Source organism: Colletotrichum acutatum (assembly GCF_030867785.1).
Source record: "Colletotrichum acutatum strain CBS 112980 chromosome Unknown BDZ83scaffold_2, whole genome shotgun sequence".
Lineage (NCBI taxonomy): Eukaryota > Fungi > Ascomycota > Sordariomycetes > Glomerellales > Glomerellaceae > Colletotrichum > Colletotrichum acutatum.
This window is the reverse complement of record NW_026848996.1, coordinates 847,484-874,234: the sequence shown is the minus strand read 5'-3', so window position 1 is coordinate 874,234 and position 26,751 is coordinate 847,484. Positions and strand designations below refer to the sequence as shown.

Genomic DNA, 26,751 nt, shown 5'->3' with positions numbered 1-26,751 from the left:
GGGACTTAATCACAACCAGAAGTAACCCACGACATCCATAGACCCGAACTGCCGTTGACCTCATTCTGTTCAAAGGAGTAGGCCCCCTACAATGTTACTTCCTCCGTTGTGGATTGGTCGGGACGGCCCTTTAGATTTGCGGCTGGCTCGCAAGCCACTTATACACATCCGTAGCCATGTGGCTCCAGGTTAGAGAAGTGTAGGGAAGCGGCTACAATCCGTGAACAGACAAGCAACCAGGGCGAAATGTCTCTGAGAGCTGCTAGATCGAGAAGCGGCCGAAGCTTGGCGGCTGGGTTACTTGTTCTCGTCCAGTCTTCCCGCCTGAACTAAGACAATGACCTTCTCTCAATGCATCGCAACTACTTCCAGCCGATCTATCGTTCGAATTTTCAAGTCACACACACTTTTACGTACAAGAGGCTGTGGCAGCTCACTTGGTATCCAACCAGCACAGAGCATCGCCAACTAAGGTGTCAATCGGACATTGTATACCACCACCACTGCTTGTGGCCTGAGACGGGGGCCCTGTCTTACCTGTATTGAAACTGCAAACAGTAAATCAAGACCTCTTGGTCGAGACTTCCCGTTCAACAATTTCATCCACGAGTCGAACGTTGCTACGATGGAACATTCTACTTGTTGTCACGTCGTTGTTTCGTTGCGCTAACGTCTTACACTACCAACTTGCTAAGGCTACTTAATGGTTCTCCCGTTTTCAACCAGAACTTAAATTCGAGCACTTGCTGGCAACTCCAACGCCCCACATTGAAAGGTGAAGAAGGCTCAGGACATCACATATGTATCGAGAAAACCAAATAGTCCTCAAGCTGGACTCCTGACCAAACTTTGCGGCTGAATTGCGCAACGTGGCTGCTGTTCATCTCACAAGCGTACCTGACTGGTCGCCATCGCCGACGTCATTGCTTCGACTCGGACAGTATACAATGCACGCATTGATGCAGCCTCTGGTTGCTCAAACCACCACTTTAGTTGAGTCGCAGAGAGGGACGGAATGAGCTAGACGTGCCCTCGTCATTGGTTGGGATCTAGGAACGGCCATTACGCTTCAAGCCCACCTCCTTACAACGACTACTACACGGATGTCTCCATGAGCTGGAGTGATGAGAGTGTTCTGCAGGCGCCCGACCGAGCGGGACCCGTGTGATGAGAAGCAGAGGTGCACTCGCGGCTACTCGTTCCCAGATGCAGTGCAACCCTCAGTCGGATGGCTCCCACCGCGGGGCGCAGGAGACATACATATTCTGCCAGTGAGCTTCCACACAGTATTGTGGTGTGGAGCTAACCCGGCGTGCCTGGTAACCGCAAGTGCCATCTTTGGTCGCCTTTCGAGAATAGCATCGGCAGTCCGGCTCGGACTGCCAGCTCCGAGTTGGGGTTTCCCACCTTTCCCTACCCGGCAACACGAGCCAGAGGCAATTGTCGACGTTCATACAAGTCTCGCGAACCAAAGAGACAGACACAAGAGAACGGCCACATTTTACGTAGTGTCAGCCAAGATGTTTCCTACGAGGGACAGGCAGCTTCCAGACCGGGCAAAGATGAATCTTCCTAGCACTTGGAAAAAACCTGCATCTAGACTCTCAGCCACCCGCATCGCCATGCCGTTCTATACAAGGTTTGTCAACTGAGACCTCCCGCCAACCCAACTGTCTTTACGATACGTCCGCAATCAAAACGTACGGCGGAAGACGATCCGTGAACGCTTCCCGCTCCCCACATTCCTCCCGCCGCTTTCCTTGAATCTAGGGGTGCGCAGATCGACGTCAGTTCCACCAATCTGCTGTTTGGACCGAATTCTCCTTGTCGAACGGGGCAAGTTCCAAAAGCTCCGAATCCCCCAAACATTGGGCTTCTCCGGGTCTTGGCATATTTTTTTCGGCTTCAGCTTGCCGGCGGTCCTTCGATGATTTTAATGCTGCAAATGAAGCGGCCACCGGCAAGTTGTATGAAAATATCGAAGTTTAAGAGACGCTGCATTTGTGGTTGCGATGAGTCCACCTCAGGTCCGGTAAAGCGATGACATTCACTCTACTGTGTAGACCTACATGCAACCTCCATGCTTTTCAAGCGGACCACTACATACAGCAGGACGAAACCATGTTTCAACTGTTGGTTCCTGTCTCTGTCAGAGACTCTCCCCGGTCAGTCGACTTGTGGCAAGTCAGTGGTCAAAAACTTCCATGACATCTTCGATGGCTGTAGCGTCAATGGCAGTGTCTCCGCAAAACTCCGTCCAAATTCCTCAATGGACTTTAGGACACTGTCAATTCACTGGCGAGTTGCTAGTCTATCGCTATACGGCCAATTTTAAGGGAGTCCGGACGTCGCTATCGTCATTTAGAGTTCAGTGAGCTGTATCGAGCGGTTCAAGTGAGTCGTGCCTCGATGAACATACACTTATTTTGACGGGGATTGGCCATCCAGGAATGCGGGCGCGCGTTCCAGCAGGGTCGGCGCCCCTCGGACCTCGGATCGCAGACTCTACAAGACTCAGCCAGAGGTATTTCGGTCTCTCTTTTGGGTTCTCAAGGCCTGGCTCGATTTGGGGCATCCAGCCCGCCTCAAGGAATGGTTAGAAAAATACAAAGCCAAGTAACCTCGTTCCCTAAAATTCCTTGAAAAGGCTCTCCGAAATCCGGCGATCCAGGACTCAAACGGTCTCTCAGTCTGAAGTCGCCTTCGTCCATTTCAAGACAAGCTCCCGTATCTTTAAGTAGAAGCGAAACAAATGTCTGTTCTTTTCGAGTCTCTTGTTTCCTTCCTCGGGAGAGACACAGAGCGTGGAAAATCAGAGGGACCGATCTTCTGCAACCCTGGGAAAACACCAGGCTGAAGATCAACCGTCCAAGTCCCCAATGCGATGATAAACACCGTCGGAGAGGGATCTCCTCCCAATCAGGGGTTCTACAAAGGCCAGGTCAAGCCAAGCCGACAAACGGCTTCAGCCTCGCAACGTGGTTGTCTCCGTGGTTCGACCAGGAGCTCAGGGCGCTCGCTAACCAAACATGCGACGCACCCTGTATCGAAAGTTTCAGGAAAGCTCCTCAGAGCTTCTCGCCGGACCCCCTCCCAACATTTTCTCAAAGGTAGTCTCTTTGGGGTGCCGCCTGCCGCCTTGCGCATGCCAGTTATGTTTCTCTCCTCTTCTTTTCCTTCTTCTCGCTGCCTCTCTGCCATCTACGTAAAGTCAATCTTGCATTTGCATTACATCTGCACGCCGTCTCAACCCAGTTGATCCTTGCCAGCTTCTTGCTTCTTTCCCGCACCGCCTGTTCTTGCAAGCCGTATTCCGCAGAGTAGTTGCTTTGCCTGAGACGTCTTTGGTCTTGGAAACAAAGACACATACTATCGATCGCATTGCTGTTACCCACACTCGACGCGCGCATCAACACACAGACATATACACACATACCAAAAGAAAAGATCATCACCATGCTATCGAGCTTGACAACCAAGATCGCCCTGAGGAAGGTGGGCCTAAACAGCAAGAGCTTCGACTTCAGCGGCGTCGGCGGCGGTCCGACAGACTCAAAGAGCAGCAAGAAGGGTTCCAACGCGGGCCTCGACGATGACGCGGCGGACGGGAACGCGGGGGGCTGGCCGGCGTGGATGTCGATGAAGTCGTTGCCCATCACCGTCGCGCCGTGGTTCTCCCCGCCGCCCCCGCCGGTCCCCATCGGCGAGGTTCCGAAGATTGGTGAACTGGCCCCGTTGGACCGCGATAGGCAGCTCGAGTTTGGCCGTGGCCGTCCCGTTCTCGTTGTCTTTTTACGCTGCGTTGGTTGTGCTTGTACGTTTTTTGATCTCGTTGTCTCCTCCCCCTTACTTTCCAGCTATTACGTGATGTAACATAACAACACTTCCTCTTCAGCAAGCCTCATCATGACTAACATCTGTCCGTTCCAACATAGTCGCCCAGAAGACCTTCCTTGCCCTACGGGACCTGGCCAACAAACACGCCCGCACCCTAACCTGCATAGCCGTCTCACACTCCTCCCAGGCCGCGACCAACAAGTGGATCGACATGCTCGGCGGCGCCTGGAACGTACAAATCGTCGTCGACGAAGACCGCGCTATCTACGCGGCCTGGGGCCTGGGCCTGGGCAACGTGTGGTATGTCTTCAACCCGACGAGCCAGGTCCAGGGGTGGAAAGAGAAAGGGTGGTTGGGCGAAAAGGTGGCCGGGGCGATTCAGAGGACGGGCGGGGCTGCTGCTGAGAATGCTGCTTTTGCTGCAGCGAAGAAGCAGCCTCCGCCGATGGAGAGGAGGGGCACGGGGATGAGCGGTGCTTCGGCTGTGAGCGTTGGCGGTGGGGAGGACGGGGACGGGGGGGCGAGTACGGTTATGGGGAATAAGTGGCAGACTGCGGGTGCGTTTGCTGTTGATGGTCGGGGGACTGTTGTTTGGGGTGGCAAGGCTTTGAGGGCTGATGATCCGATGGATTTGGAGATGGGTGTAAAGGTCTTGGGGGTGTAGACGGAGGAGTTGGCGAGAGATGGGGTGGTCGCACTCTAGATATTTGCGGAAATGGGTAGGGGATGATGGGTCTGGTCAAGGCATGTAGGTATGATGGTAAGGCGTTTTGATAACAGGGTTTCGGATGGAGGTGGGGGGCGTACTTGTTGCTTTTGATAGCGCGGTCTGGTTATACAATGATGTTTTTAAGATTACAATGTTCCCTGGTGACGTGATGGCTGCCTCCTACTTCACAGGTCACGATGTCAATGGTTAGAAGTCAAGTAGCAGTCTCTTTCTATCGATGAGGGAGATTCTCTCGGCGAGGCGATGAGAGGGGTGTTGGATCCGGAAGTGCTTTCTCTCCGGTGATATGCGGCTGTTTATCTGAATACGTCAGAGCCTCGGCACTGAACCAACCGGTCCATGGTTTGTACCGCGGCTGTTAGTAAGTTGACCTTCTTCCAACTTTGGACGGACTGACTGAAGTTGAAGTAGAAGAAGTGCAGCAGACGTAGTATTCTATGGAATCCATCTGATGGACAGCTGAGAGCTCAATGGCGTAGACGGGTTAATTCCGTTGTGAGATGCGTTGCTAACGGTGATGATGTTGGCCGTGACGCAGAGCCACCGCATCTCACTCTTCTTTGCATATTTATCATCACGTGCACAGATAGTATGATGTGAAAGTGTAAACAGGGGGTATATACTTCATAGTCATGATCAAATTCTGACTTCTTCATCTCGGTAGTGTTGGTTGTCTCATCTTATTAGTCTTGGGGTTTTCTTTCTGCCTTCCAGCACGCTATCGAGTACGACATTCAACAAAGCTGTAACCTGGTCCTCGACCTTCATCCCCAATAGCGGAAGCCGCCTTTTCTTCTTCCACTTTTCTTCTAACTCAAAACTCACGAGATAACCCACATCGCGAAGCTGAGTAGGTAGGTGGGGTGTTGCCTGTTGGCGGGCGTCTTCTCTCCCAGCAAGAGAAGTCCAGAGCCAAACAGCACATCCACACCAAAGCCGACAAAACGCGGCTACCTACAAGGATCCCAACAACACTGCGAAGAGCACAAACCCCAGCATCTGGACAGCATCTGGGAGAAAGAAAAGATACTAGATTAACGGTCACCGGTTGTAGCATAGGCCGCATGTAACCAGACCCAAGACCCGTTGGTCGTTGGCAAGGCCAGCCCCCGACCCGACCCGACCTCTTTTAGTCTTCAACAACCCCACCATGCCCCGTTCGTCCTGCCCCCACAGTGCCATTCTCCGGAGCGGCCCGGGGGTCCCACCTACCCGGTTTCCCGACGTCTTTCTTTTTTTTCTTTTCCCAACTTTGGTTCTGACGTTGGATGCTGGGCAGGTCAGCGGCGCAGCGGCTACAACTTTGGTCATTGCATTTACGGACAAAGGATAAACCTCGAATCGTCTCAGTGGAATTAACCCAAGCATCAGGTATCACTCTAGCCCCCAAACTAAACGACAGAATCCCAGGCTTTTTCTCTGGATTTTTGTTGAATTGATATGAGGCGGAAAGGAGGACGTATTCATCACAAGCCTCCAAGGAAAATGAACCGATAAATCGAGATACATAATATGGAGAGACTTTTTTCAAGTCACTAATAGCAGCCACCTGGAATCCTTCCACCTCATCCGTGCATCCCCGACAGCTCCCATCCATACCTACCTTGAGCTCCGCATAATATATCAAAAATCCCAATATCAATAACAAGCAGCACGTAAAGCATCCCACCCCTTGGACAATCAATCCAAAACCACACAAAACCACCAACCACATTACCACGAAACTTTTGAAACCGGTCCCCAAATTCTCGCCGCTCTTCCCCCTCCCCAAATAAAGAACCCCCGACCAAACCGAGCGCCGCGGCCATCCCCCTCCCCCCAACCCCAAAAAAACGGTTCAAACGGGCGGAAGCGGCAACGGAACCTCCCGCAAGCCACCGGCCCGGACCCTTTTAACCCCCTTTACCCTCAAGGCTTCACCCAATGAGTAATCCCCTACTCCCACGGACCATGTACCCGTGGCAATCACACACACACACACACACACACACACACACACACATACACAATGTATCAAATAATAACTACAGCACATCATCATCATTACACTTCAATAGTCCGAGCGCACCTCATCACGATGGAAGGATGCCCATTTCCCAGCAAATCTCGACTCGGCCGCCGGACCGGAAACTTACCCCGTAATTCCCTTGCCTTAGTGTCTCCGGCACGCTAGACAACGTTCAACCCCGGTCCATCACACCTGTCACCCATCATCGGGGGGAGTTTAGTGAAAGCGAAAATATTGACTACCGGCTGTACTCCGTAGATCTTAATACCCTTCCCTCCTGCCGCCCTTTAGCGCCTGACCTTCCCTTACGTCTTCCTCTGGCAAAGTTACTAACAGACTCAAGGTTCGGGCCTATCCGGACCAAAAGAGGGCTCCGAACTAGACCTTTGGGGGGATCATGCTCTCCCCCGTCACTCCCTTCTAAAATCATCAACTTCAGCATACGACCACGAACATTCAGAGAGCAGATAAAACTTGGGGGGAGACCAAAATCCATGTATTTTCATTAAGTTGCTGCTCTGTCCTGAGCGAAGCGTGCGTGTCAAAACAAAACTTTAAGGAAAAAACAGGCCCATCCGATCCGTCTCCAACGCAAACCCATGTTGATGATCTAATCCGCATCTTTCCCGGCAAAAAACCCCTCTCTTGATGCGGTCAAGCTTCCCTCTTCTTTTCCGTATCGAAAAAGAATCACGAAACCCCATTATAGCCCTGGCCGTCCCGGTGTTCCAGAAACGGCCAAGGACTGAAAAGGCAAGTGAAGAACTCCTGCGGCGCAACCTTCCGGTGTAGAAACCCCCCCCCCCCCGGTAGCAGAAAGACAACGAAGAAAGGATCCCCCCCAAAGAAGCCAGAAACACCCCGATCCCCAGATCCCTGATTTTTTGTGTGATTTTTTTTCGCCGTGTGAAAAGAAGAGTCGTCTTGTGTGCTTTGTACCAACTCCCCGGATGTGCGTTTCCCAGTCCCAACCCATTCGAGTCAAACCAGATGTCGGAATCCACGCCCACGCCGTATTGAATGCTTGCAATTCGAATCATAGGTTGCCCTCCGACGCTTTTGGCACCCGAATCATTCCATGCCCAGCCCGAACGGACAACTGCCCAAAAGAACAGAAAAATGAATCGCCCTGCTCCGTGTTCACAGTCGCCTGAATTTCCCAGATCACCCGAAACAGTTCCTTAACGCTGTGATCTCCTTGCCAGCACCCTAGACAACTGCTAACCCCCTCTTTCGTGTTCCTTTGAAATGCATCTCCTTTTACCCCGTAGCAATACTGTTCGACTCCAAGGTTGCAGAATGCGGCCCCTGCTGATGGTGTGAAAAGAAAACTCCTCAAAAGATGCCGAAGGACACCCTCACTCCGAGTACCGTGTCGAGCCCGAGGTATATATCAAGTTTTCCGTTACCGTGGAAAATCAATCGATGTTGAAATCAAGCTGGAACCCCACCCGCGCAAACCTCCTAGCCATCATCCTCTTCCTGTTCAATTCCATAATTGCGCCGACGTTTCCAAAAGACGTGATGCGGTTCAAAGCGTCGAGTTCTTCTAGCCCCAGACGCTCGCGGGAGGCTGGCTCAGGCCCGAAGACTGGGGGCCCCACACACCATTTCCACGGCCCCAACCGCCAGGGGATGCCAGTGGAGTGGTAGATCTCTTCGAGGACGGGTTCGAGGCTCCAGCCTGGTTTCCTGAAGGTCGGGTGCCAATGGGAGCAACGGTCTGGCCCGACTTGGCCCCAGCCGGAAGCTCCTGACGCGGCGGGGAGCCGCCGGGCGAAGAGTTGTTGGTGCGGGCCACAGCCTGGCTGACCGCCGATTCAAACGCACTCTTGTTGTTGCTCGGGGCGTTAGGTTGAGGGCTGGCAATGCTGCCACCGCGCGAGCCTTGTTCGCCCGGGGGGCCAGCAATGGGGCCGGGACCGGCATCAGTCGCCGAAACGGGAGTGTGAGCATCACCGTGAGGAGGCGGGCCGCGAGCCGGGTCGTACGTCAAGGGAGATTGGCCACGCAGGCTGGAGGGGCCGCTATGGGTCGGGACACCAGTGCGCACGACTCCGTTCTCGTCGACATAGCCTGCCTTCTCAGCAAACGGACCCTCGCCGTACAAGGCGCTCCGCTGACGAGCAATCAAGTCGCGAGTCTCCTCCTCGGACATGGCCTTGGCACCGTAGGGGATGTCAGAAACGACGGCTGCGCGCACAGTTGGTTAGCATGGCTTCCTCCGAAATCTCTCGGTATTACGGGGAAGGGATGGACGAAGGATCTTTCAGGATAGCATCTTTCGACAGTGACATGACGGGGCAGCAGGATGCGCATGATGGTGAAACCCCTCGGCCTGAATTATCTATTTTTCTGCTTTGCTGGTTCCCCCCTGGCATATGGAGTATGTGTGCTATACAGAAGAGGGCGGCCTACTTCGTTGGTATTGCTGCTCAGTGTGCAGGTTTCGCAGTTCCCGCTCCCGTTGGGCGGCCATCCTTCTCTTGGCCTGCATCATCTGTTCCGCATCGTTGGAGCCTCGGGAGGGCTGGTGGCGCTGGGAGGCGTAAAAGTTCTGGAGGTTCGAGTTGGGGTGGCCTCGGGCATCATCGAACTGGTTCATCGAGTGCGGTCTGGGTCCGGGGCCGGCTCCGGCTCCCATGCGTCCGGCTGCGCATTACAAGTTAGTATCGGGAAGGCTGCGGTGATGCCCGCCAGTTGCGGGCAGACTTACTGAAGTCGAGGGATTTTCTGGCGGGACCATGACCGGCGGGACCCATCTTGGGACCACCAGGGGTTGGGTACTCACGTCCGCGACCGCCCATGCCGTATGACTTCCCGCCCTTGGCGAGATTCTCGTACGCACGATCAACCTCTGTAGGCCTAGCAGTCAGTGTCCGCACCACATCTATAGTAATTATCTCGTCAGCCTGGCTCTTCCTGCGCGCGACACATTGTAGGCGCAGGTACACGATGGATAGACACCCGCGCCATGGTATTGGAATGCCGCGCGCCGAAGATTTCGAGATGACCTACCCTCGAATTGGTAGAAGAATGCGAAGTCGTCCTGGGGCGTTGGGCCGCTGGCACCTGTTGGCGAGAACCTCGAGTCAATTCCGGCGTCTGGTTTTGCGATTTGGTGCTGTTGCGACAACTGGGCCGACTCACCAGCACGGGCAGGAGGCGCTTGGTGTTCCCAGTTGTTCTGGCCGGGATTGGACCATTGCGGGTTGTTCTCGTAGTAGGACATGGTGATGCTTGTGGTTGAGGGAGATGAAACCCGGTTGGCCACAGTTGTTGTCTGAGAGGTCGAGACGAAAGTGCCGCGCGAAAAAGGCCGGTCGAGGAATTTCTGATCCTTTCTGGAAGAAGGGAAAATCAGTTCAAGTCTTCTCACGGCGATGTTCGAGACCAGAGGCACGGTTGAGAAGCCTCAGGGGGAACGGTGTCGCAAAGGGATGGGTTGAAAGACGGCGCCGCAGTGTCAGGGGAGAGGCCAACGGGAAAGACAGGGAAAATAATTTTTTGGGTATGGGCGGCGGCGCGGTTAAATGTCTCGCGGCTTTTTTTGCGCAGGGGTTGTAGCGGACTGACAGGGAAACCACTCACCAAAGGGGAAAAGAGGGACGGGGTTTGTTCCTCGAAGTTGTTGCTCGGGCTCGAGTCAACGACCAACTGGTATGAAAGCAGGCAGTAGGTAGAGCAAAGAAAGACTCTTTTTCTGGCCAGAGATGCGCGAGAAGAATTTCTTTGCAGCGGACTTTGGTGCGAGAGCACTCGATTCGAGGTGGCGGTCGTCGGCTGGTGCGGTTTGAGGTGATGGGGAGAAATCAGGCGAGTGCTCCAAGATGGAGAAGAGTAGAGAGGTATGCGGGAAACGAGACGACGGCGAACTGGCGGGTCGAATCGGACGTATGGGTTACTAGGTGAGTGGGTGGGTGGGTGTGAGGTGGTTTGGGTATTAGAAGGTAGCGTCCGGGTCGGACAACCTACTAGGTAGGTAAGGTAGAGTGATGCCGGTAACTATGTATCTTTTTTTCCTCTTTCTCTTTGGTGCTCAAGGCTTGTGCCTTGGCTTGACTTCGGACCGTGGCAAGGCGACGTGGGACTCGAGGCAGTGAGAAGAAGTTGATCAGTTGTTGCCAGCAGAGCAGGCAGGGCAGGGAGAAAGTCACAAAGAGAATGATGATGATGACTTTTTGCGTTTGCTAGTGCAGCCAGTCTTGGGGTGGCAGGATTAAAAGAGGCGAGTGTGGAAAATGAAATCAAAAATACAAAATACATAAAAAAATAAAATAAAAAGAGTGGGAGAGACGAATGTGAGAGGGAGGAGCAGCCCAAGCAGGAGCAGTAGAGACTCAGGAAGGTACTTCGTACGGTGGCAGCGCAGCCAAGCCGATGCGGAAGGAAGGCCCAGTTCCAGTTGGTAGTCACGCAGTGGGTGGTGGTCTGGTGGAGGAGGAGGAGACAGGAGGGAGCGGCAGGCTTGTCTCTGTATCCGTACAAAGTACCGTGACTTGTGACTTGCGGCTTGCGGCTTGCGCCTGCACTTGGGGGAGTTCGGCAGCGACAAGTTTCCAGCCAAGCACCAGAAGTGGAGGAGGGGGAAGGAGAATACCAATGTGAGGTAAGGCAGTCTTGGGTACCTTGGGGGGGCACACCGGGGCTGCAGCGACTGCGAGGAGACCGTGAGGCAAGGATGGAGGGTGGACGATGAGGGGGGTGGAGGGGCGAAGGAGATGGAAGTCGAGGAAGGTGCCAACTGGATACCGTACTTTTGTTCATTACTGTGTACGGAGTACTTGAGGTACACTATAACTGCGCAAAGAGGGAGGCACCCGACGCACAACCCGCACATGCCCTTGCCAATCTAACACCTTTACATGTCGGAGCTTCAAATTCCTATATGATGGGGGGCACTCTGTCCTCGTACTTAGGTAAGGGCGTGGGTATTTTCCTAAGGTATCTTGCGTTATCTGCCCTAGGTACCTTACTTGAGGTGCCTTTCTTCCATCACCTCAAGTCGTGGAAGGTTACTGCCTTGGGTACCTTACCTTGTTGCGGATATGCAACAGGTAGAAGGAGCAAAGGGGGAGGGCCGGGGAGAAAGGGTGTGAGGTGCACCTCCTCAACATCGAAAACTGCTGGGTGGGAAAGAGCAACTGCGACTGCAACTGCAAACTGCAACGGCGACTGGGACACCAACTGGGAATCTGGGACCAAGGGGGGCCAAGGACGAGAGACGACATTGGACACTGCACTTTGAGCAACGGGACGCTAGCGCAAGAACTTGACGGGAACTCCATCGCTGAGGAGGACGGGGTGGGGGTGGCCGAACCGGAGGAAGGTACCGGTACACTCTGCCTTCAAGAACGTGCCTGCTTTCAACTTTCCGATGCACGAGAGGTAAGGTACCTAGGTAATACTCTGTACCATTCGCAAGCACTTACCTTTCTTCACTCGGAATTGGCAGTCAACAGATTTATCACTATCGTCACTTTTCCCTGACAGACCTTCTTTTCCCCTCAATCTCATTAAGGTAGTCTGAGTGATGTCCGGCGCACCACACCGAGGCACAACAAACTGTCGACGGCCAGCCGCCCTTCTATTTAGGTACTGGGCCAAGTCTACGCGCTTACCTTGAATTCCTCCGAGGCTTCTCCCTTCCACTCCGTGCCTCCAGTTGGAATTCCCCAATACTGAGCGAGGGAGCCTGCCGCGACAATGTCGAGGCGAGACGTCGACTTGAGACGAGACACCAGAAGAGGCAATGTACCAGTGATCAGAGACTGAAGCTGGATGGTACGCCTTCGTTGGACAGTCTCCAAATATCTTCACTTGATACTTGCCGTCTCACTGTCCATGTAAGCATTTGGCAGCGCTTACTCAACAGCCAACAGCCTTCATTCATACCCAAAAGTCTGCTCTTCCTTTGGTGAGCAACCAGTCCGCCGCAACGTCTCGATACTCGATAAGATTTCCGAATTGCAGGCCATGCATCAGGACTGCGTGGAAGCTGCGTGGCTCTAAGGATATGCAAGTAAGGTGAGGTATTGGCGTCCTCGCCGAGACATGTATCTCGGTGGACCTGAGTGAATGGTAGGGGAGGTAGCAGACGGGGGCGTGTCGACGGAGAAACAAGCCGAGGGAGCTTGTGGATGGTATTCGTCCAGTATCTCTTCGGAAAGTGGCCTGCCTGGCTGCCCCCTACCATTCAGCATCATCCGGAACCCATTAAGGTAGGGATTAGAACGGATAGCTTATGTGATAAAAGGCCATGTCATCGTCGGCGGTCGCCCGCCTGCACCTGCACCTGCGCCGCAGCGCCTGTAGGCTGTCGCATGTGGTCTCGGGGATAATTAACATTTGAGAAACCGCGTGGGTAAGCATAGCAAGACGCCATCCTTCAGTTGAACACAATCTCTGGGGCTCCAACTTGCCAGACTTGCTACTAAATTGCTCCAGTGCTCCATCCCATCCCATCAATGACCAGGCTTCAGCAAGCTTCCAAGCCAGGCGGGCCGGGGTCGGCAGGCGACCCACTCGATATTGGAGAAGCACGAGAAGGAGATTGGCATTTCGAGATGAAAAGAGGAACATGCATACTTCTAGGTTCTTTGTATCCAAGCCTTCCACGTAAGGTACCGTCTCGCCAGCCCTATCTCTCCTTCTCTTGCCGTTGGATCCGCTGGGACCGTCTCCAGGTCTCTGAAAGGATGATGAGACAACTGGTCGTAAATTTGCCAGTTACCGTTTCTTCGTGATGAGGTAAGAAGGAGAAGAAGAAAAAAGGAAGGACAATGGCAAAAAAGACAGAGGAAGGTGACCCGATACGTAGTTCCCCGTCGAAATCTCCATTGTTGCGTTAGCGCCGTTTCGACTGCACGGTATCAGTACTTGTCTGTGTCTTGGGTTCCCGCCCGCGCCGTTCGTTCTTCTTCCCGAGCATTTCCATATTCCGTCTCTCATTCCACATCGCGTCTTTACTCATCCTCGTCCTTCTCCCGCCCCTTGAATTTTCGACACTGGGATTCCAGAGAAAATGTGGCCAGACCCAGACCTCGCAAGGTGTCTTTGACCTAGGTGTATACGGACGGTAGGACAAGACGAGAACCGCGGAGAGCAAGCGTCACAAATTACACATGATTGCTGTGCCTCTCAGAATCTTGCAGCGCACCAGGACAGACTCGTCAGCGTCACTATCGAAGCAAGCACCAAGCAGACAATCTCCAAGGAACCCGAAATAACGACTGGGCCAGACACAGACCAATGCGTGGGGAGCACCCCTGCCAACCACTTAAACCTCTGGTTGATCCACCCACGCTAACGAGCAACAAGTACCCATGTACCTGGCTTGCCCGTTCCGCGATTGCTATTACCAAACAGTACGGGGACGTGCCTTATCCGTATCGCCGCAGTTCACTTCACTCAAAGCTGGAAAGACCTGGGAGTGCGAATGGAAGATGGAGGAAATATGGAAGGCAGGTAGCTGTCTGTGGGTACGGATATGGAACTGCGAACTAGGAAGATGGACATGAGCTCCGAGAAGCCGTCCTTGCGATACTCACTTCAAGGTCCAGGGAAAGAATATTTGGCTTACTGGAATTATCGTCAGGAACGTACCAATGGCACACAAATCTGCCGCCCAACGCTCCTTCCTACGTCGTGTCTGCCTGCTACGCTCGCAGTATATGGGCACCTCTACGGCCCGTTGACCTCAGTCCTACTGCGGTAGTCATGTGAAATTCCAAACAAGTTGGCCATAATGCAGAGCAAGCAACAACTGGGCGCAAGCGGAGATCTGGGCATACACAAACCTCTGTCTTATCCCATCAACTGCTAGAAGGCGTCAGTACATCCGTCTCCAGCCTTTCTCCAACTTCTACTTTATTGCGAAACTGCTCATAAGCGGATGTAAGGGAAATAGGGTCGGACAGAGACATGTATCGTGATTACCTCTTAAGAAAGTATGGACATGTATATTGACGCCATCTAGCAGTGCAGCACAGCAGAAAGCTGAACGCTCTCACATCGCGCACCTCGTGCTCAGCAAAGACATCCCCAAGACCTTCAGCACTGGCGGATTGCTATCAGCCAAGCTCAACATCACCATGATCCAACACAGTTTTCTCCCAGAGAAGAAGATACCTACGAGACAAAAGATCTGTAGCCCAGGCCCTTTTCGTCACCTACTCGCTTTCTCTGTTCTCTATCAACTGCCTCGGTCTCGACACAAAAATCTTTGTTGCTGTGTCTCGTTGGCGCCCATTTGAAGGTTGATCTTTCTGTAGACCGAGCCGAGCAAACAAATTCAGCCACCGACACAGAAAGCGGAAGCAAGCTATTGCCACCAGTCCCGTACTTCTACTTCCGCATGCCTCCATGCCTATCCCAAAGAGCAAACCCCATGGTCAAGGCCGAGACCCTTCTCATCAATTTACACCCCAGGTGCCAAGTGGACCGCAGATCTGCTCTCTCGCGCGCTTTAGCAGCAATGATTCTTGTGCCCTAGCATACGGAGTACGGGCCCCTAGAAAACTCACACTCAATCCCGCGAGCCTGCAGATAAACCCCTATTTCACCGTACTCCATGTTGGAACGACATTCTCGAGGTCCATACGAACGTGCCATGCCTGCAAAACCTCAACAAAGAAGCATCGTGTCGGTAATTGCCCTCTGTGCTACGGTCACTTTCTCTTCTCTCGGACGCATCTAGCCCCAGCGGCTACTCGCAGCTTCAGGGCCAGCAATTACGTCAGCTGAGGCCGCAACCCGCCTCTCTCGAGATGCGATTTGATCGGTTAACGTCTCAGATGGTCGCTCTTCATCTTTCTTAGCTGCCTTTGTTCGCCTCTGGGGGGCCGCCCTAGTCCGACTTGCCCTACCCGCTAACCAGGTACCGCCTCTGGAGGTGGTTGTCCTCCAACCTCCTTGCCTCGCCTCTCACTCCCCAAAACCTGACATCTACACACGAGAGGCTACAACTTGGTTAAAAGGAGACTACGGGTCAACAGCTGGGCTTGTGTCGACAAGGATGCACAGCCTATAGCTTGCAACCCTTTTGGCCAACCAAAACTGACACGTCGACATGCTACCGTGCTGTAGTTTGTAGGTGTCGTCAGCATTTGGCTTGCCCCAATCTGAAAGTTTCCTTGCCGGCCGCTGTCAACGTGATCGACCTTGCTCTACAATTAATGATTTGGGTTGTGGAGGGCTTCCTTAGCAACAAGAAATCGAGCTTGTTACCCCGCACAGTGCTCGCCATGCACACTCACGCACCATCACCGAGGAACCATTGGATCCAACCAAACCGCCTTCCTTACAATGGACCGAACTCCCGCCGCGTTCCCACCTCCCTCACTCTTCCCCCACAGGTCATGCACAGGACTTTGCGGACGGCGGGATTCCGTCGGTAACGGTGTGCGGAAACACCATGACTGGCATATTCTATCATTTCCTGGGAAAGCATCTCAGAGAGCCTCGGCGTTTTCGGACCAGACACAGTCCAACTCCACGGGAAGATCACTGATATCAACAGTTCAGCAATAATTCTGATCTTCACGTCGCCCAGTGTTCTAGAAGGATACGAACGGACAGTTCTCGCCCCCAAGATGGAGAGCCCTGCGTGCCCTACTCCGTAGAAGCGACAATCAAACACGACTCTCCCGGACTGCTCCTCTCTTCAGGTCTTGAGGTTCGCGCTGCGGCCCCATTCGCCTCAGGCAGTCAGCGTCCCAAGCTTCAGACCGCGAGGCCAAATCCCCCAATCTCTGGTGATCCACACCTCGTCCTCCCCTGATCCCAGGTCCCTCAAGCTTTACGACTTAAGGCGGTGGCAGACTGGCAGCTGCGCCGTCGCAATGTCAACGAATCACCAAAACCGTGCGATGGGATCAGACCATCATGGCCGACACGAGATAATAATGTCCGCCGAGTCTGTTCTTCTTTGGGTTCTGCTCGGTTGCTCTGAGGCCCAATGTCGAAACGGTCTTGATCATGATGCAACTTGATTCCGGTCCAACGTTCCGAGCAAGCGGACGACCTTTTTTTGATGGAATTGGCGAGACTTGCGCGAGACATGGAAATGCGATGAAGTGAGAGTGATTGGGTTCCGACGACAACTACTACCACTACTACCATTCTACCGCTGTTGCCAAAGATGCAGCATATGGCTTCCGTGCCGTCATATCTGCAACCCGCACGGCCTGCAGCAGGTCATCATCATACACCTCTATACACCTATGCAGCAGGTCGCACGCTGCAAGCCTGCAAGGCTGTCCTAGTCCTAGTGGCTCAGCTCTCTGAATATTGGGGGGGGGGGGGCAACTAACCCGTAACTGGCTGCAGAATGGCCACCGGTGCGCGGCAAAAAGTCGGCATCGATATCAATGGCAGCTTGCCGATGTCTCTCAGCGATCCGTCGGCTACTGGCGCCCTCCCTGATGGAATGGAAGACGCGCCGCTGATTCATGAAACTTCAATGGAACAGTTTCCAACTCTGTTCTCTTGTCGACTCGGGAAGTGGACCCATCAAAGGATCCCTGAACCTGCTCCCTCCCATTGGAAGCAACCTGCGTCTTGGCTCTTCACCTGTTTGGACCCTTTTGGTTCTGGCTGGTACGATTTTTCTCCCAGCCGGAAACTCCTCATTACCGGCCTAAGGGATCTTTGGGGAAACTTGAGAGATACGACAGAACGATCCGTCACGTCCATTGGACGTTCGGAATCGCCATGGCGAGGAGCCCACGGGTGGTACTGCGTAGAGTTTGATTTCTGTCTCGACTGCGACAGCCCAACCCGATGATCTGGATTGTGATGGTCTGATGACAGCCCGCCGCCCGAGGGCTTCGCAGTCGTCCCGTCTCGCCAAACCTTGGTTTCTCTCTCAAGAATTTAATGACAGGTTCTCCGAGCTGAATTTTGCCATGTCGAAGGGCCGGCTGACACTGCTTAGACACTGAACTGCTCAGAACCATCTTGACGTGTCAGGTATAATGAAATAAACCGAGGACCTCACTTGCAAGTGACCGACGCCACAAGCGCACGTTTGGTCCAGCGCAACCACTCAATCAGGACAGTGAACGGGCTGCCAGTTGTCCATTTCCCTGCCTGCCACACTCAGTTGGCCCAGCTGATCTGCGACGGCCATATGGTGTTGTGTCTTCTCGAAGGATTATTGTCCCGACAATGCCGAAAGAAAGTGCACCGTTGGCTGATGGCGTCCAGCCAAGGTCGACAACGTCTAGTAACACAGTCCCGCCTTTCTTACGGGCGACCAGCTAGCTATCTGTACTCAGCGGCCAGTTCGACCAGCTCTCGCATAGGTAGCATCAGACATCCTTTTTGTACAGAGATCGAGTCCAATTAAGTGATTCGCGGGGTTACAGGGAACCAGGTTACGGGCATGTCCCCGACTTCACGCCGTTAACACCTCACACGGGTAGTTGTCCACGATAGCAACGCTACCTGTCTGCACAGTATTCCACAGTTGATGATCGGGGACAAAATTGGTTCCAGCAGTCATGAACTCATCGTCACATCGCACAGAAATCGTCGAATTCTCTTCCCTCAGACTCAATCCCAAACAGCAGAGAGCAGCGCGCCTGACTTGGAAACGGTGACCAACACCAGGCCGAATCTAGGACAAATTCCGACGAAATGCTCCAACGGTTTACCTTTTGTGTAGCCTCCCACAGTTTGCTGACGAAATTAATGGTGCTGGGCAGCGGGAAACATGGGGGTAGTCCCGCTTGGCTGCTCTTGGACTCGCCGCTTGGGGACCACTCCAATAGAGTACTAAAGCTGCATGTCACCGATGGAACCGGGGCTAATTTTCTGGAAGCGCCGTGGTCCGTCATTGCGACTCGTACGACATGCTGATCGAAATGGCAGTACGCAATCGTGGCTAGTGGATTTGGCCCCTCTGGAGATTCCGCTCTGCCATGGCGCCGCGCTCTGGCAGTCCTGGAATCGGCGGATCCGATACTTTTCGCAACACGGCAGAAAGCTCGAGAGTCCCCCGGAAAGATATCCCACCCACCGGCTCGGATCTCGGGGGGCCACTCGATTCGGCAGGCCAATAAGGTGCTGCCTAAAGCCCGGAATACGTTGCCGGAGGAAAATCGGAACCTTGCATTGAACAACAAGTATCAAACATCGGGGAACTCTTGCTCGCCCACGAGTAGCCGAGAAGGGGGACGTCGCTCGTTCCCATCTATCTCATGGGGCCTCCAACCATATATGCTGCCGCCGCGATGGCGACGGCAGCCTCGTTCATGATGGTAGCAGCAGCAGCAGGTGATGCAGGTGAGAGGAGTGTCACGTAAGAGAGGTTGCAAACCACGCATGCACCGACATGCAGGTTCTTGCATTGGTCCTTCGACATCACACCTGGGAAGCCAGTCAGAGCTGACCAGAGATGGGCACATGGCATCCAATCCAGCGCTTGGAGATTTGGACACACGGTTCTTGGGAAAGAGCGTTCCCCACGTCCCACTACTTTTGGCATCAGGCCCCGATCAGGGACGAAGGGAGGGGGGGCACATATACCATCTCGGCCCAACCTTCTTGAGCCCTTCCTAAGTCGTCTTTGAAGTGTGGAAACTCAAAAGGTGGGGTGCACGTCAATCCAATTCAGTAGCCCCCCGGTAGATGTACGCACTTCTTTGCGTCGAAACTTCGGATGAACTCGGCTGATAACATGCTTTCATTCTTCTGATTGAAAGGAATTTGTTTTGGGTTGTTATTATTTCCCCACGCCTAACTTTCTTCGAGGACTAGCCACATGTCAACTTATCTCTAATGGCTTCTATGTGTGCTCCGTGCATGGCACACATGCAGCAGGCCATGATGGGTGTTGGTGCTTATATGGCACTTGGCAGCTCGGAGGATAGCCAGTTATTTGGTCGGTGGATAGATAGGTTCGATGAGAGCTCGCGCATGAAGACGTAGTCAGACCGTGGGGTTTGGACTGGGCACGAACAAGTCGTTGTGTCTCTGAGACTACTATCCTATCGTGGCTTTCCTTCCTTCGACGATACCTCTTCAACTTTGTTCACACACACAAAAGCTAATCACGTTTGCATCGCTCAATAGGGTGATTGCAAGCTTGAAAGACATTCATGAGGCTCCAGGTACGAAGTTCTCACTGAGGCCATTCTATAATGGCAAATAAGTCTACCGATGGTAAAGCTCTTTCAAGCAAGGCGTGAAGCTGTAGCGGTTTGCACAAGTCTGCTTGAAGCCCGATAAGCAGACCGTTAGACGTTGTAAATATCGGGCCCAGGTTCTGGGCTTCAGATGGAGATTCTTGTCTATCTGTATCGGGAGTCAAGATCAAGCTGCCACTTGGGCCAGAATCCTGTAGCCTCTCCAGGAGCGGCATAAGTCTTCTTCCTGCAGCCAACATTTCACATGTATGTCTGTGGTTTACTTAGTTTTTTCCCTGGTCATGTTGCCTCGATCTTGGAGAACGGTCTTCGAACTCCATAGCCCTTGTTTCGATCTAAGTTCAGAATCATTGTTGAAGTCTATGTCAAGACTGGTCACTTGTAAGGCTGTGGCTTTGGACACGCTGAAGTAAGCTTCCCCCTCATCCCAAAAGCCATTAAATTTGAGATGTGATGGAGCGGGAAATGGGCGATCGAGGCTGGGCTCATTTCTTGGTAGAGATAGCATTCGTAGTTGTTCATGTAGGAGCCTACGCGTACACGAGGGCCTATGAAAATGTCGACCTGTCCAGCTGTAGACTACTGACTTTTTTATTCAATAGGACAAAAACGATGGTAATGGTAATTTTACCATGCAATTTGGCTTGAATGATTTTTTGTTCTCTTTTGTTACTCGACTACGTTATGTGATTAGGTGGGCGGCGTATTTGAGGGAAGCCTTGGAGGGGGACGTTTACATCTTCGTTTCTCGTTTGTCCCTAGAATTCCTCCCACAGTTTGTAAATTACCACTGAATAGAATACTCATTATAAATACAAAGAATGAGCTGAATCAAATGGTCTCGAAGGATAAGATTAAAGTAATGAGTAAAAAAAAAGTGATACCGACGGCGGGACTTGCACCCGCAACCTTTGGCTGAGACTCCCTCTGTGAAGATAGGAGGCCAATAAGCTACTATTGCTCCACGACGGCATGCTTGTAACCATTCAGCCATCTGGTCTTTTGCTTTGTTTGTTGGATTTCAGATGACGGGAAGGCGCGTTAAGAGTGGGAGAAGGGGGGGGGGCGACGGGCGGTGTGAAGTTTCTGGGTTTGTGTGTATTCCGTTTGTTGGTCTCCTTAGGCTGCAAGACCTTTTTGGGACGGTCATGAAAGAGCTGTGGAAGATTTTGAAGAGTACGGACTGTATGTTTGACCTGATGAATCATTGGGAGTGCGTAAGGTCTCAGATTTTGTCGTGGTATCTCGATGATGGTATGATCGAGATCTGAGTGAGATATCAAAGACACCGTTAGTATCAATATCATCTTTCAACGTTGACGCAAGTAATTTCCCGCCTCTATCTTATGTTCTCTTGGAATCTGATAGATAGCAAACGGGGAGGCGCCGGGCTCTTGAAGAAAAGGTCGCTCTCACTCCGCTCAATAAAGTTAAGGGTAATCAAGTCAGTGTATATATAGTTGAATATTTCAATGGGACTGTGGTCTTTCATGCCAAATTTTGCACAAAAAGCTCTATAGCTAGTAGGTTCGTATGTCCATGAAAATAAGTCTAGAGCGAGAAAACACTAACGGGAAATCTCACCAGGCAACATAAGACGTCTCACAACAGTGCCTTCGTATCTACCTAATACGCAAGTCCCTCAAACGCAAATACTCTTGAGTGCGATGGAAAGGTCGAACTCCTCTGGATAATCCGGGCTTATTTAACCCAATCATAATCACTTGAAAAACAAGTCGACGTCGAGAGGGACAAAACCTAAACCTCCGCTTCAAATGACCTCCACCTACCCTCTCACTCCTCAAAATCGCAAGCATTAGCAATATGCGCCACGGCATCAATATTCCGCTCCAAATCCTCAACCTTCTCCCGCGCCGTCTTAACAGCAGCCTTACCCAACGGAAGCCTCAAAAACCTCCCTCCCTTCCCCTCTCCCATCTGCTTCTCCTTCTCCTTCGCCCTCACCTCCGTGGCCAGCCCCTCCCCCATAACAAAATCAAACATCTGCCTCGCAGCCCTCACCGGATCCCCAGCCTGCTTCCCACCACCACCTTCCAAATACCTCAACACCCCTTCCGCCGCCGTGCCCCCATAAAACGCACTCATCCGGCCCGCGGCGGGCGAGAAGCCGGGCTGGTCCCGGAATAAAGTCCGGAACGGGCCCGGTTCGACGAGTATAACGCGGATGCCAAAGTCTGCGTACTCGGCCGCCAAAGACTCGGAGAGGCCCTCAACGGCGAACTTGGAGGATGAGTAGGCGGATACGGCGGCGAGACCGCGGAGGCCGCCTGTGGAGGAGATGTTGATGACGGTCCCCGAGTGGGCGGCGCGCATGTGCGGGAGGACGGCTTGGGTTGCGCGGATTGTGCCGAAGAGGTTTGTGTCGAAGAGGGTTTGGAAGTCGCTTAGTCTGTTGTTTCGGTCAATTCATGATCAGTGAATACTTGTTGGCTTGGGATTCTCACGTGAGGTCCTCGAAGCCGCCGGCGATACCGTAGCCGGCATTGTTGACGAGGACGTCTATACGCCCGTGGATCTGTGCTGCCTTGTCTACCTGTTGTTGGACATTGTCTTTTGTGACGTCGAGGGTGATCCAGTGGCCGCCTGCTTGCTGGATCTCCTCGACGAGATGGGGCGTCTTTGCTGGGGATCGCGAGGAGGCGATTACGAGGTGGCCCCTTTTCAGAACCTCGCGGGACAGTTCTAGGCCGAGGCCTGAGGAGCAGCCTGTAATTAGCCAGACTATTTGGGTCATTATTGCTTTGCTGAAGAGGATGAGAGGGGGAGGGGGAAGAGCGATTGGTTTTGCGGGCAAGCGGCTGGGACAAAGTGAAAGGAGATGAAAGTAGGAGAGATCCTCCTTTACTTCTAGCTGGATTGAAGCAAAGAAAATGATACTCGAGCTCTAAAATTCTTTTACTTTGAAAAAGGCATTCATTGCGCATCATTACATCACAGCTCTTTTCTCCGTGAAAAGCTGGGCAATGATGTGGCTATCTTCTCGGACTTAAGAAAGGGCAGTAAAGATCGGGTTCCTCGCGGGCCCGTTACCTGCGAATCGATTCGAAAGCAATCAGTGTACATCTCATTCTACAAATTTTGCAGATTCACGGCGAATTCTTTCCAAGTCTGGCAATATGTCGTCAGGTTTAGTTTGTCGGACGAGACCGGACATCTGGCTGCGAGTCAGCTAGTTGCTGACCGGGGGCAAAGCAAGACTAAAACAAAACACCACGTGTGGAACTGATGACAACTCTTAGCTACGGTAAGTCCGTATATACTGTGACTTCTGTAACACCATAGTCTCAAACTCTCGATGATGAGAGGAAACAGTACAAATACCATACAAAGCCTTCTCAATCTACAATAAAATGAATGATCAAGACTCATTTTCACAACTCGTTCCCTGGAACAATCCACCAACTCATCAGACCAAACATCTCCTCCCTCTCTCCTGAATCACATACCATCACAATGGCAGACCGCTACGTCGCAATCCACGCCGACCCCAAGGGCCCAGGCGACGCCCGCCCAACAGCAGAACAAATCGTCCGCGACGAAAACCTAGTCCCCTCAGGTCTCGCCTCCAAAACGGCCCTCATCACAGGCTGCTCCGCCGGCATCGGCACAGAGACCGCGAAAGCCCTCTACCTCGCCGGCGCAACCCTCTACCTAACAGCCCGCAACCTGGCCAAAGCCCGCAAAGCCCTCGGCGACGACCTCGTCAACGACACAGCCCGCGTCCACCTGCTGGAACTCGACCTCGAATCCTTCGCCAGCGTCCGCGCCTGCGCCGCCGCCTTCCTCGCCAGCACAGATAAGCTCGACATCCTCATCTGCAACGCCGGCGTAATGACCCCGCCCGAAGGCCGCACAAAGGACGGCTTCGAGACGCAGTTCGGCACAAACCACCTCGCCCACTTCCTCCTCTTCAACCTCCTCCAACCCGCCCTCCTCAAAGCCGCAACCCCATCCCACGCCTCCCGCGTCGTCATAGTCTCCTCCGTAGCCCACCGCTTCGGCCAACCAAACTTCGCCAACATCAACTTTGACGGCTGCTACGATCCCATGGCAACCTACGCCCAAAGCAAAACCGCAAACCTCTGGACCGCAAACGAAATCGAGCGCCGGTACGGAAGCCAGGGCATCCACGCCCTGAGCCTGCAGCCCGGAGGCGTCATCACGGAGCTGATGCGCCACATGCCCGAGGAGCAGCAGGGCGGCTTCGCCAAGCACCCGTACCTCTCAAAGATCTTCAAGACGGCGCCGCAGGGGGCCTCGACGTCCGTGTGGGCCGCCACGGCGGCCGCGCTCGAGGGGAAGGGAGGGCTGTACCTCGAGGACTGTCAGATTATCGGGCCGTGGGACCCTGCTGGGGAGCCGTGGGGGCCCGGGTACGGCGAGCACGCGTATGACGTTGAAAAGGCTACTTTGCTTTGGGAGAAGTCGCTCGAATGGGTCGGGTTGTGAGGTGCTGTTGGCTTGGCGCGATGAGATGCGATAGAATAGCAGGATCAGAGAAAAAAACCTTACCCAGTGATTCTCTTGGCGGACAACTCACTCCGATGTTTCCTATGCCCCTCATTAGCTTCCGTGTGCGTGAGCTGCTGTAGAAGACTGACAGAGTGCATTTTGAAGTTAAAAGAAGCCTCCAGGCCTCATTTACGTCGTTACGAGACTCCAGTGAAGAAGAACACATCCAGAGCTTGCCACCATACTTAACAAAACAGAACATCATGTACATTTGCCCCCCCTTGAGTATACTACACTGAACCGAGTATCAGACTCCTTGAAAATGCTCCCCTATGCTGGATACATGTACAGTAGATCAAATATCAACACCAAAAAAGAGACCCTTCATACAATGCCTCACAATAGGCTCTACCTCACTGTTTTACACATCAAAGCTGTCTCACGCCGCCTTCTTCTCGGCAGGCACCTTCTTCTTCAATGACCCAGGCGGCGTCTTGAGGCCGGCAAACACCGCGGCAGCCACTACAGCCATACCCGTGGCACCCATAGTGTACGCAACTTCGCGGCCAGCCCACCAGTACACGCTGGTAAAGAGAATCGGCCCCAACCCACGGCCAAGCTGGCCCCAGCTGCGGAGGATACCAAGCTTGCCGCCGCGCTCGTCCTCGGCAGCCTCGAAGCTGCTCAGCGTGTTCAAACCCGAGACGACGGTTGCGGACGTGACGGCCAGACATGTCGCCGCGGCATACAGCCCGCCGGTGGTGGTGATGCGGCCCAAGAGGACGAAAGACGCCAGACAGGCCACGACGCCAGTGCGCACGGAGAGCAAAGGCGGGAGACGGCGGGTGACACCGCCCTGAAGAATAGAGGCGACGAGACCAACGAAACCGAGGAGGCGGCCGTTCTTGGCGGAGCCGAAGGCGAAGAGCTCGTAAGTCATGAAGGAGAGGGATGATTCCATGCCGGAGAAGAAGAGCAGGAAGACGAAGTGGACGGCGTTGAGAAGGAAGTGCGAGTTCGTTCGGACCAAGGGTGTCGGTTTCGGTTTCGTCGTGCTCTTGTCATCCTTCTTAGCGCCGCGGCCCTTGCCTGTCAATGAGGGGAGGGTTTCGGGGAGGCAGAAGTAGAGGTAGACGGTCTCGGTCAGGATAAGGAACAAGCTGAAGCCGGCGGCCGTGGCGAAGGGGTTCTCCTTGACGGTGCTGATGCTGCTTAGCCAGGCGCCCAGACCTGGACCAAATGTGAAGGCGATGGAGAAGCAGGCACCGATGAGGGCCATGGTGGAGCCTCTGCTCTGCTCGTCTGATATGTCTGTCGCCATGGCGGTAGCGAGCTGGACGTTGCCCTCGGACAGGCCGCCTACGACGCGAGAGGCGACAAAGGTGCGGAAGTCAACGGCGACGACCCAGAGGAGCACAGACAGGATGTTACCGCACATGGAGGCCAGCAGAGCGGTGCGGCGGCCGTGACGGTCCGAGAGGTGGCCGATGAGCGGGGAGGCGATGGCCTGGAGCAGACTGAAGAGGGAGCCGAGGGCGCCGCCGAGAAGAACGATATCATAGCGGGAGTCGATGGGGCGGGCGAAAGCGGCCTTGTAGCGGTTCAGACCGGACAGGACGGACTGGAGCAGGGTGGCGGGGCCGGTTGCGTTTGCGATCTCAGGGCCGACCTCGCGGTCGCGGTAGAATTCGAGTAGTTTGGGGAAAAGCGGGAGGATGAAGGTGAAGGAGATCTGGAGGAGAGATGATGGTTAGTTTTGAAAGAGACGAATGGTGAGAGACAGAGGGCCAGAGTGGCTTGAGGGTGTGGAAGAATACCAGGTCGAGAAGCAGAGAGATGGCGATGACCCTGAGTACACGTTTGCGCGTGGAGGGGTCGACTGCCGCCGAGGGCGACGGTGATGTTGCTGCCACTGCCATTGTCGCGAGCCTGCGCTGATTGTCCTGTGTGCAAAAGCGAGGCAGATCGAATCGTGGAGGACGTTAGATATCGGTGTTCGTCAACGGTTAGCCGTTGTATGGGTGATCCAGAGAATGAGCGTGGGGTAGTTGGAGAGAGAGTCGAGGTCGAACAGGGGAGGAGAATGAATCAGCCAAGGCAAGAAAAGAAAGGCCAAGTCTGCATCAGGCGAGGGACTCGGGACTTGGGAGTTGAAGACGCGAAAACGAAAACGAAGAAAAGAAGAATAGTATGCAGAAGTAAGGTCAGAAAAAGAATATCGAGGTGGGACGACAGGTGACAGCACAACAAGAAGGTACAGTACGGATTGACGCTGGAGGGGAACGGGGCCACTCAGTAAAAGGAACAACGTGGAAGTCGCGGCGCGCGGTGTCCAAGCTCCCCCGTCATTGCCGTCGGCCGGTGCATTGCAGTACCACAGTACCTCTCCGTGGTGGTGGAGAGAGAGTGCAGAAACATGCTCTTTCTGCCCTTGTCCCCTGAATTTGGGGCCATGGTGGTGATCCAGTCGGCCCAGTCCGATGTTTCAGGGTCAGGGGCTGACGCTGGCCGCCCCAATGGCTGGGACTGGGTGGGGCCCACCCGACCTTCAG

At 53.7% G+C, this 26,751-nt stretch overlaps 8 protein-coding genes and 1 non-coding gene across 9 annotated transcripts; 3 read left to right on the top strand and 6 right to left on the bottom strand.

Annotated features, from left to right (window-relative positions):
• The first annotated feature begins 3,358 nt into the window (after positions 1-3,358).
• On the top strand, positions 3,359-4,519 carry BDZ83DRAFT_167558 (uncharacterized protein). The gene is made up of 2 exons (XM_060501431.1): positions 3,359-3,814; positions 3,936-4,519. Exons 1-2 carry the CDS (start codon positions 3,457-3,459, stop codon positions 4,499-4,501), a joined length of 924 nt encoding a protein of 307 aa, XP_060371692.1. The 5' UTR covers positions 3,359-3,456; the 3' UTR covers positions 4,502-4,519.
• Positions 4,520-8,124: 3,605 nt separating this feature from the next.
• On the bottom strand, positions 8,125-9,807 carry BDZ83DRAFT_715043 (uncharacterized protein; the record flags this gene model as incomplete). The annotated part of the gene is made up of 4 exons (XM_060511704.1): positions 8,125-8,768; positions 8,994-9,227; positions 9,292-9,465; positions 9,594-9,807. 4 exons carry the CDS (start codon positions 9,805-9,807, stop codon positions 8,125-8,127), a joined length of 1,266 nt encoding a protein of 421 aa, XP_060371691.1.
• A 2,939-nt stretch (positions 9,808-12,746) lies between these two features.
• Positions 12,747-13,318, bottom strand: BDZ83DRAFT_598178 (uncharacterized protein). Its single transcript, XM_060506938.1, has one exon. It carries the CDS (start codon positions 13,155-13,157, stop codon positions 12,804-12,806), a length of 354 nt encoding a protein of 117 aa, XP_060371690.1. The 5' UTR covers positions 13,158-13,318; the 3' UTR covers positions 12,747-12,803.
• A 2,919-nt stretch (positions 13,319-16,237) lies between these two features.
• Positions 16,238-16,877, bottom strand: BDZ83DRAFT_167334 (uncharacterized protein). Its single transcript, XM_060501430.1, has one exon. It carries the CDS (start codon positions 16,695-16,697, stop codon positions 16,368-16,370), a length of 330 nt encoding a protein of 109 aa, XP_060371689.1. The 5' UTR covers positions 16,698-16,877; the 3' UTR covers positions 16,238-16,367.
• Positions 16,878-16,905: 28 nt separating this feature from the next.
• BDZ83DRAFT_746557 (uncharacterized protein) lies at positions 16,906-17,361 on the top strand (the record flags this gene model as incomplete). The annotated part of the gene is made up of 1 exon (XM_060513288.1): positions 16,906-17,361. The coding sequence occupies one exon, from the start codon at positions 16,906-16,908 to the stop codon at positions 17,359-17,361; it is 456 nt and encodes a 151-aa protein (XP_060371688.1).
• Positions 17,362-20,607: 3,246 nt separating this feature from the next.
• BDZ83DRAFT_t11 lies at positions 20,608-20,698 on the bottom strand. The gene has a single exon. It is a non-coding gene; the product is annotated as a tRNA-Arg (tRNA).
• Positions 20,699-21,517: 819 nt separating this feature from the next.
• On the bottom strand, positions 21,518-22,892 carry BDZ83DRAFT_687661 (putative short chain oxidoreductase/dehydrogenase; the record flags this gene model as incomplete). Its single annotated transcript, XM_060511284.1, has 3 exons — positions 22,593-22,892; positions 22,192-22,441; positions 21,518-22,136 (listed from the first exon to the last, which is right to left on the bottom strand). Exons 1-3 carry the CDS (start codon positions 22,672-22,674, stop codon positions 21,521-21,523), a joined length of 948 nt encoding a protein of 315 aa, XP_060371687.1. The 5' UTR covers positions 22,675-22,892.
• A 74-nt stretch (positions 22,893-22,966) lies between these two features.
• Positions 22,967-24,370, top strand: BDZ83DRAFT_598160 (uncharacterized protein). The gene is made up of 2 exons (XM_060506937.1): positions 22,967-24,207; positions 24,260-24,370. Exon 1 carries the CDS (start codon positions 23,102-23,104, stop codon positions 24,194-24,196), a length of 1,095 nt encoding a protein of 364 aa, XP_060371686.1. The 5' UTR covers positions 22,967-23,101; the 3' UTR covers positions 24,197-24,207; positions 24,260-24,370.
• Positions 24,371-24,638: 268 nt separating this feature from the next.
• On the bottom strand, positions 24,639-26,118 carry BDZ83DRAFT_715040 (major facilitator superfamily transporter; the record flags this gene model as incomplete). The annotated part of the gene is made up of 2 exons (XM_060511703.1): positions 24,639-25,931; positions 26,017-26,118. The coding sequence occupies 2 exons, from the start codon at positions 26,116-26,118 to the stop codon at positions 24,639-24,641; spliced, it is 1,395 nt and encodes a 464-aa protein (XP_060371685.1).
• Between the last annotated feature and the right edge of the window lie 633 nt (positions 26,119-26,751).

Excerpts from the sequence above, each read along its gene's own strand:
- BDZ83DRAFT_167558 (XM_060501431.1), top strand. The coding sequence starts at position 3,457 with ATGCTATCGAGCTTGACAACCAAGATCGCCCTGAGGAAGGTGGGCCTA. Across the intron at positions 3,815-3,935 it reads ACGCTGCGTTGGTTGTGCTT|TCGCCCAGAAGACCTTCCTT; the intron begins GTACGTTTTTTG and ends GTTCCAACATAG.
- BDZ83DRAFT_598178 (XM_060506938.1), bottom strand. The coding sequence starts at position 13,157 with ATGTTCCTCTTTTCATCTCGAAATGCCAATCTCCTTCTCGTGCTTCTC.
- BDZ83DRAFT_167334 (XM_060501430.1), bottom strand. The coding sequence starts at position 16,697 with ATGGTAGTAGTGGTAGTAGTTGTCGTCGGAACCCAATCACTCTCACTT.
- BDZ83DRAFT_598160 (XM_060506937.1), top strand. The coding sequence starts at position 23,102 with ATGATCAAGACTCATTTTCACAACTCGTTCCCTGGAACAATCCACCAA.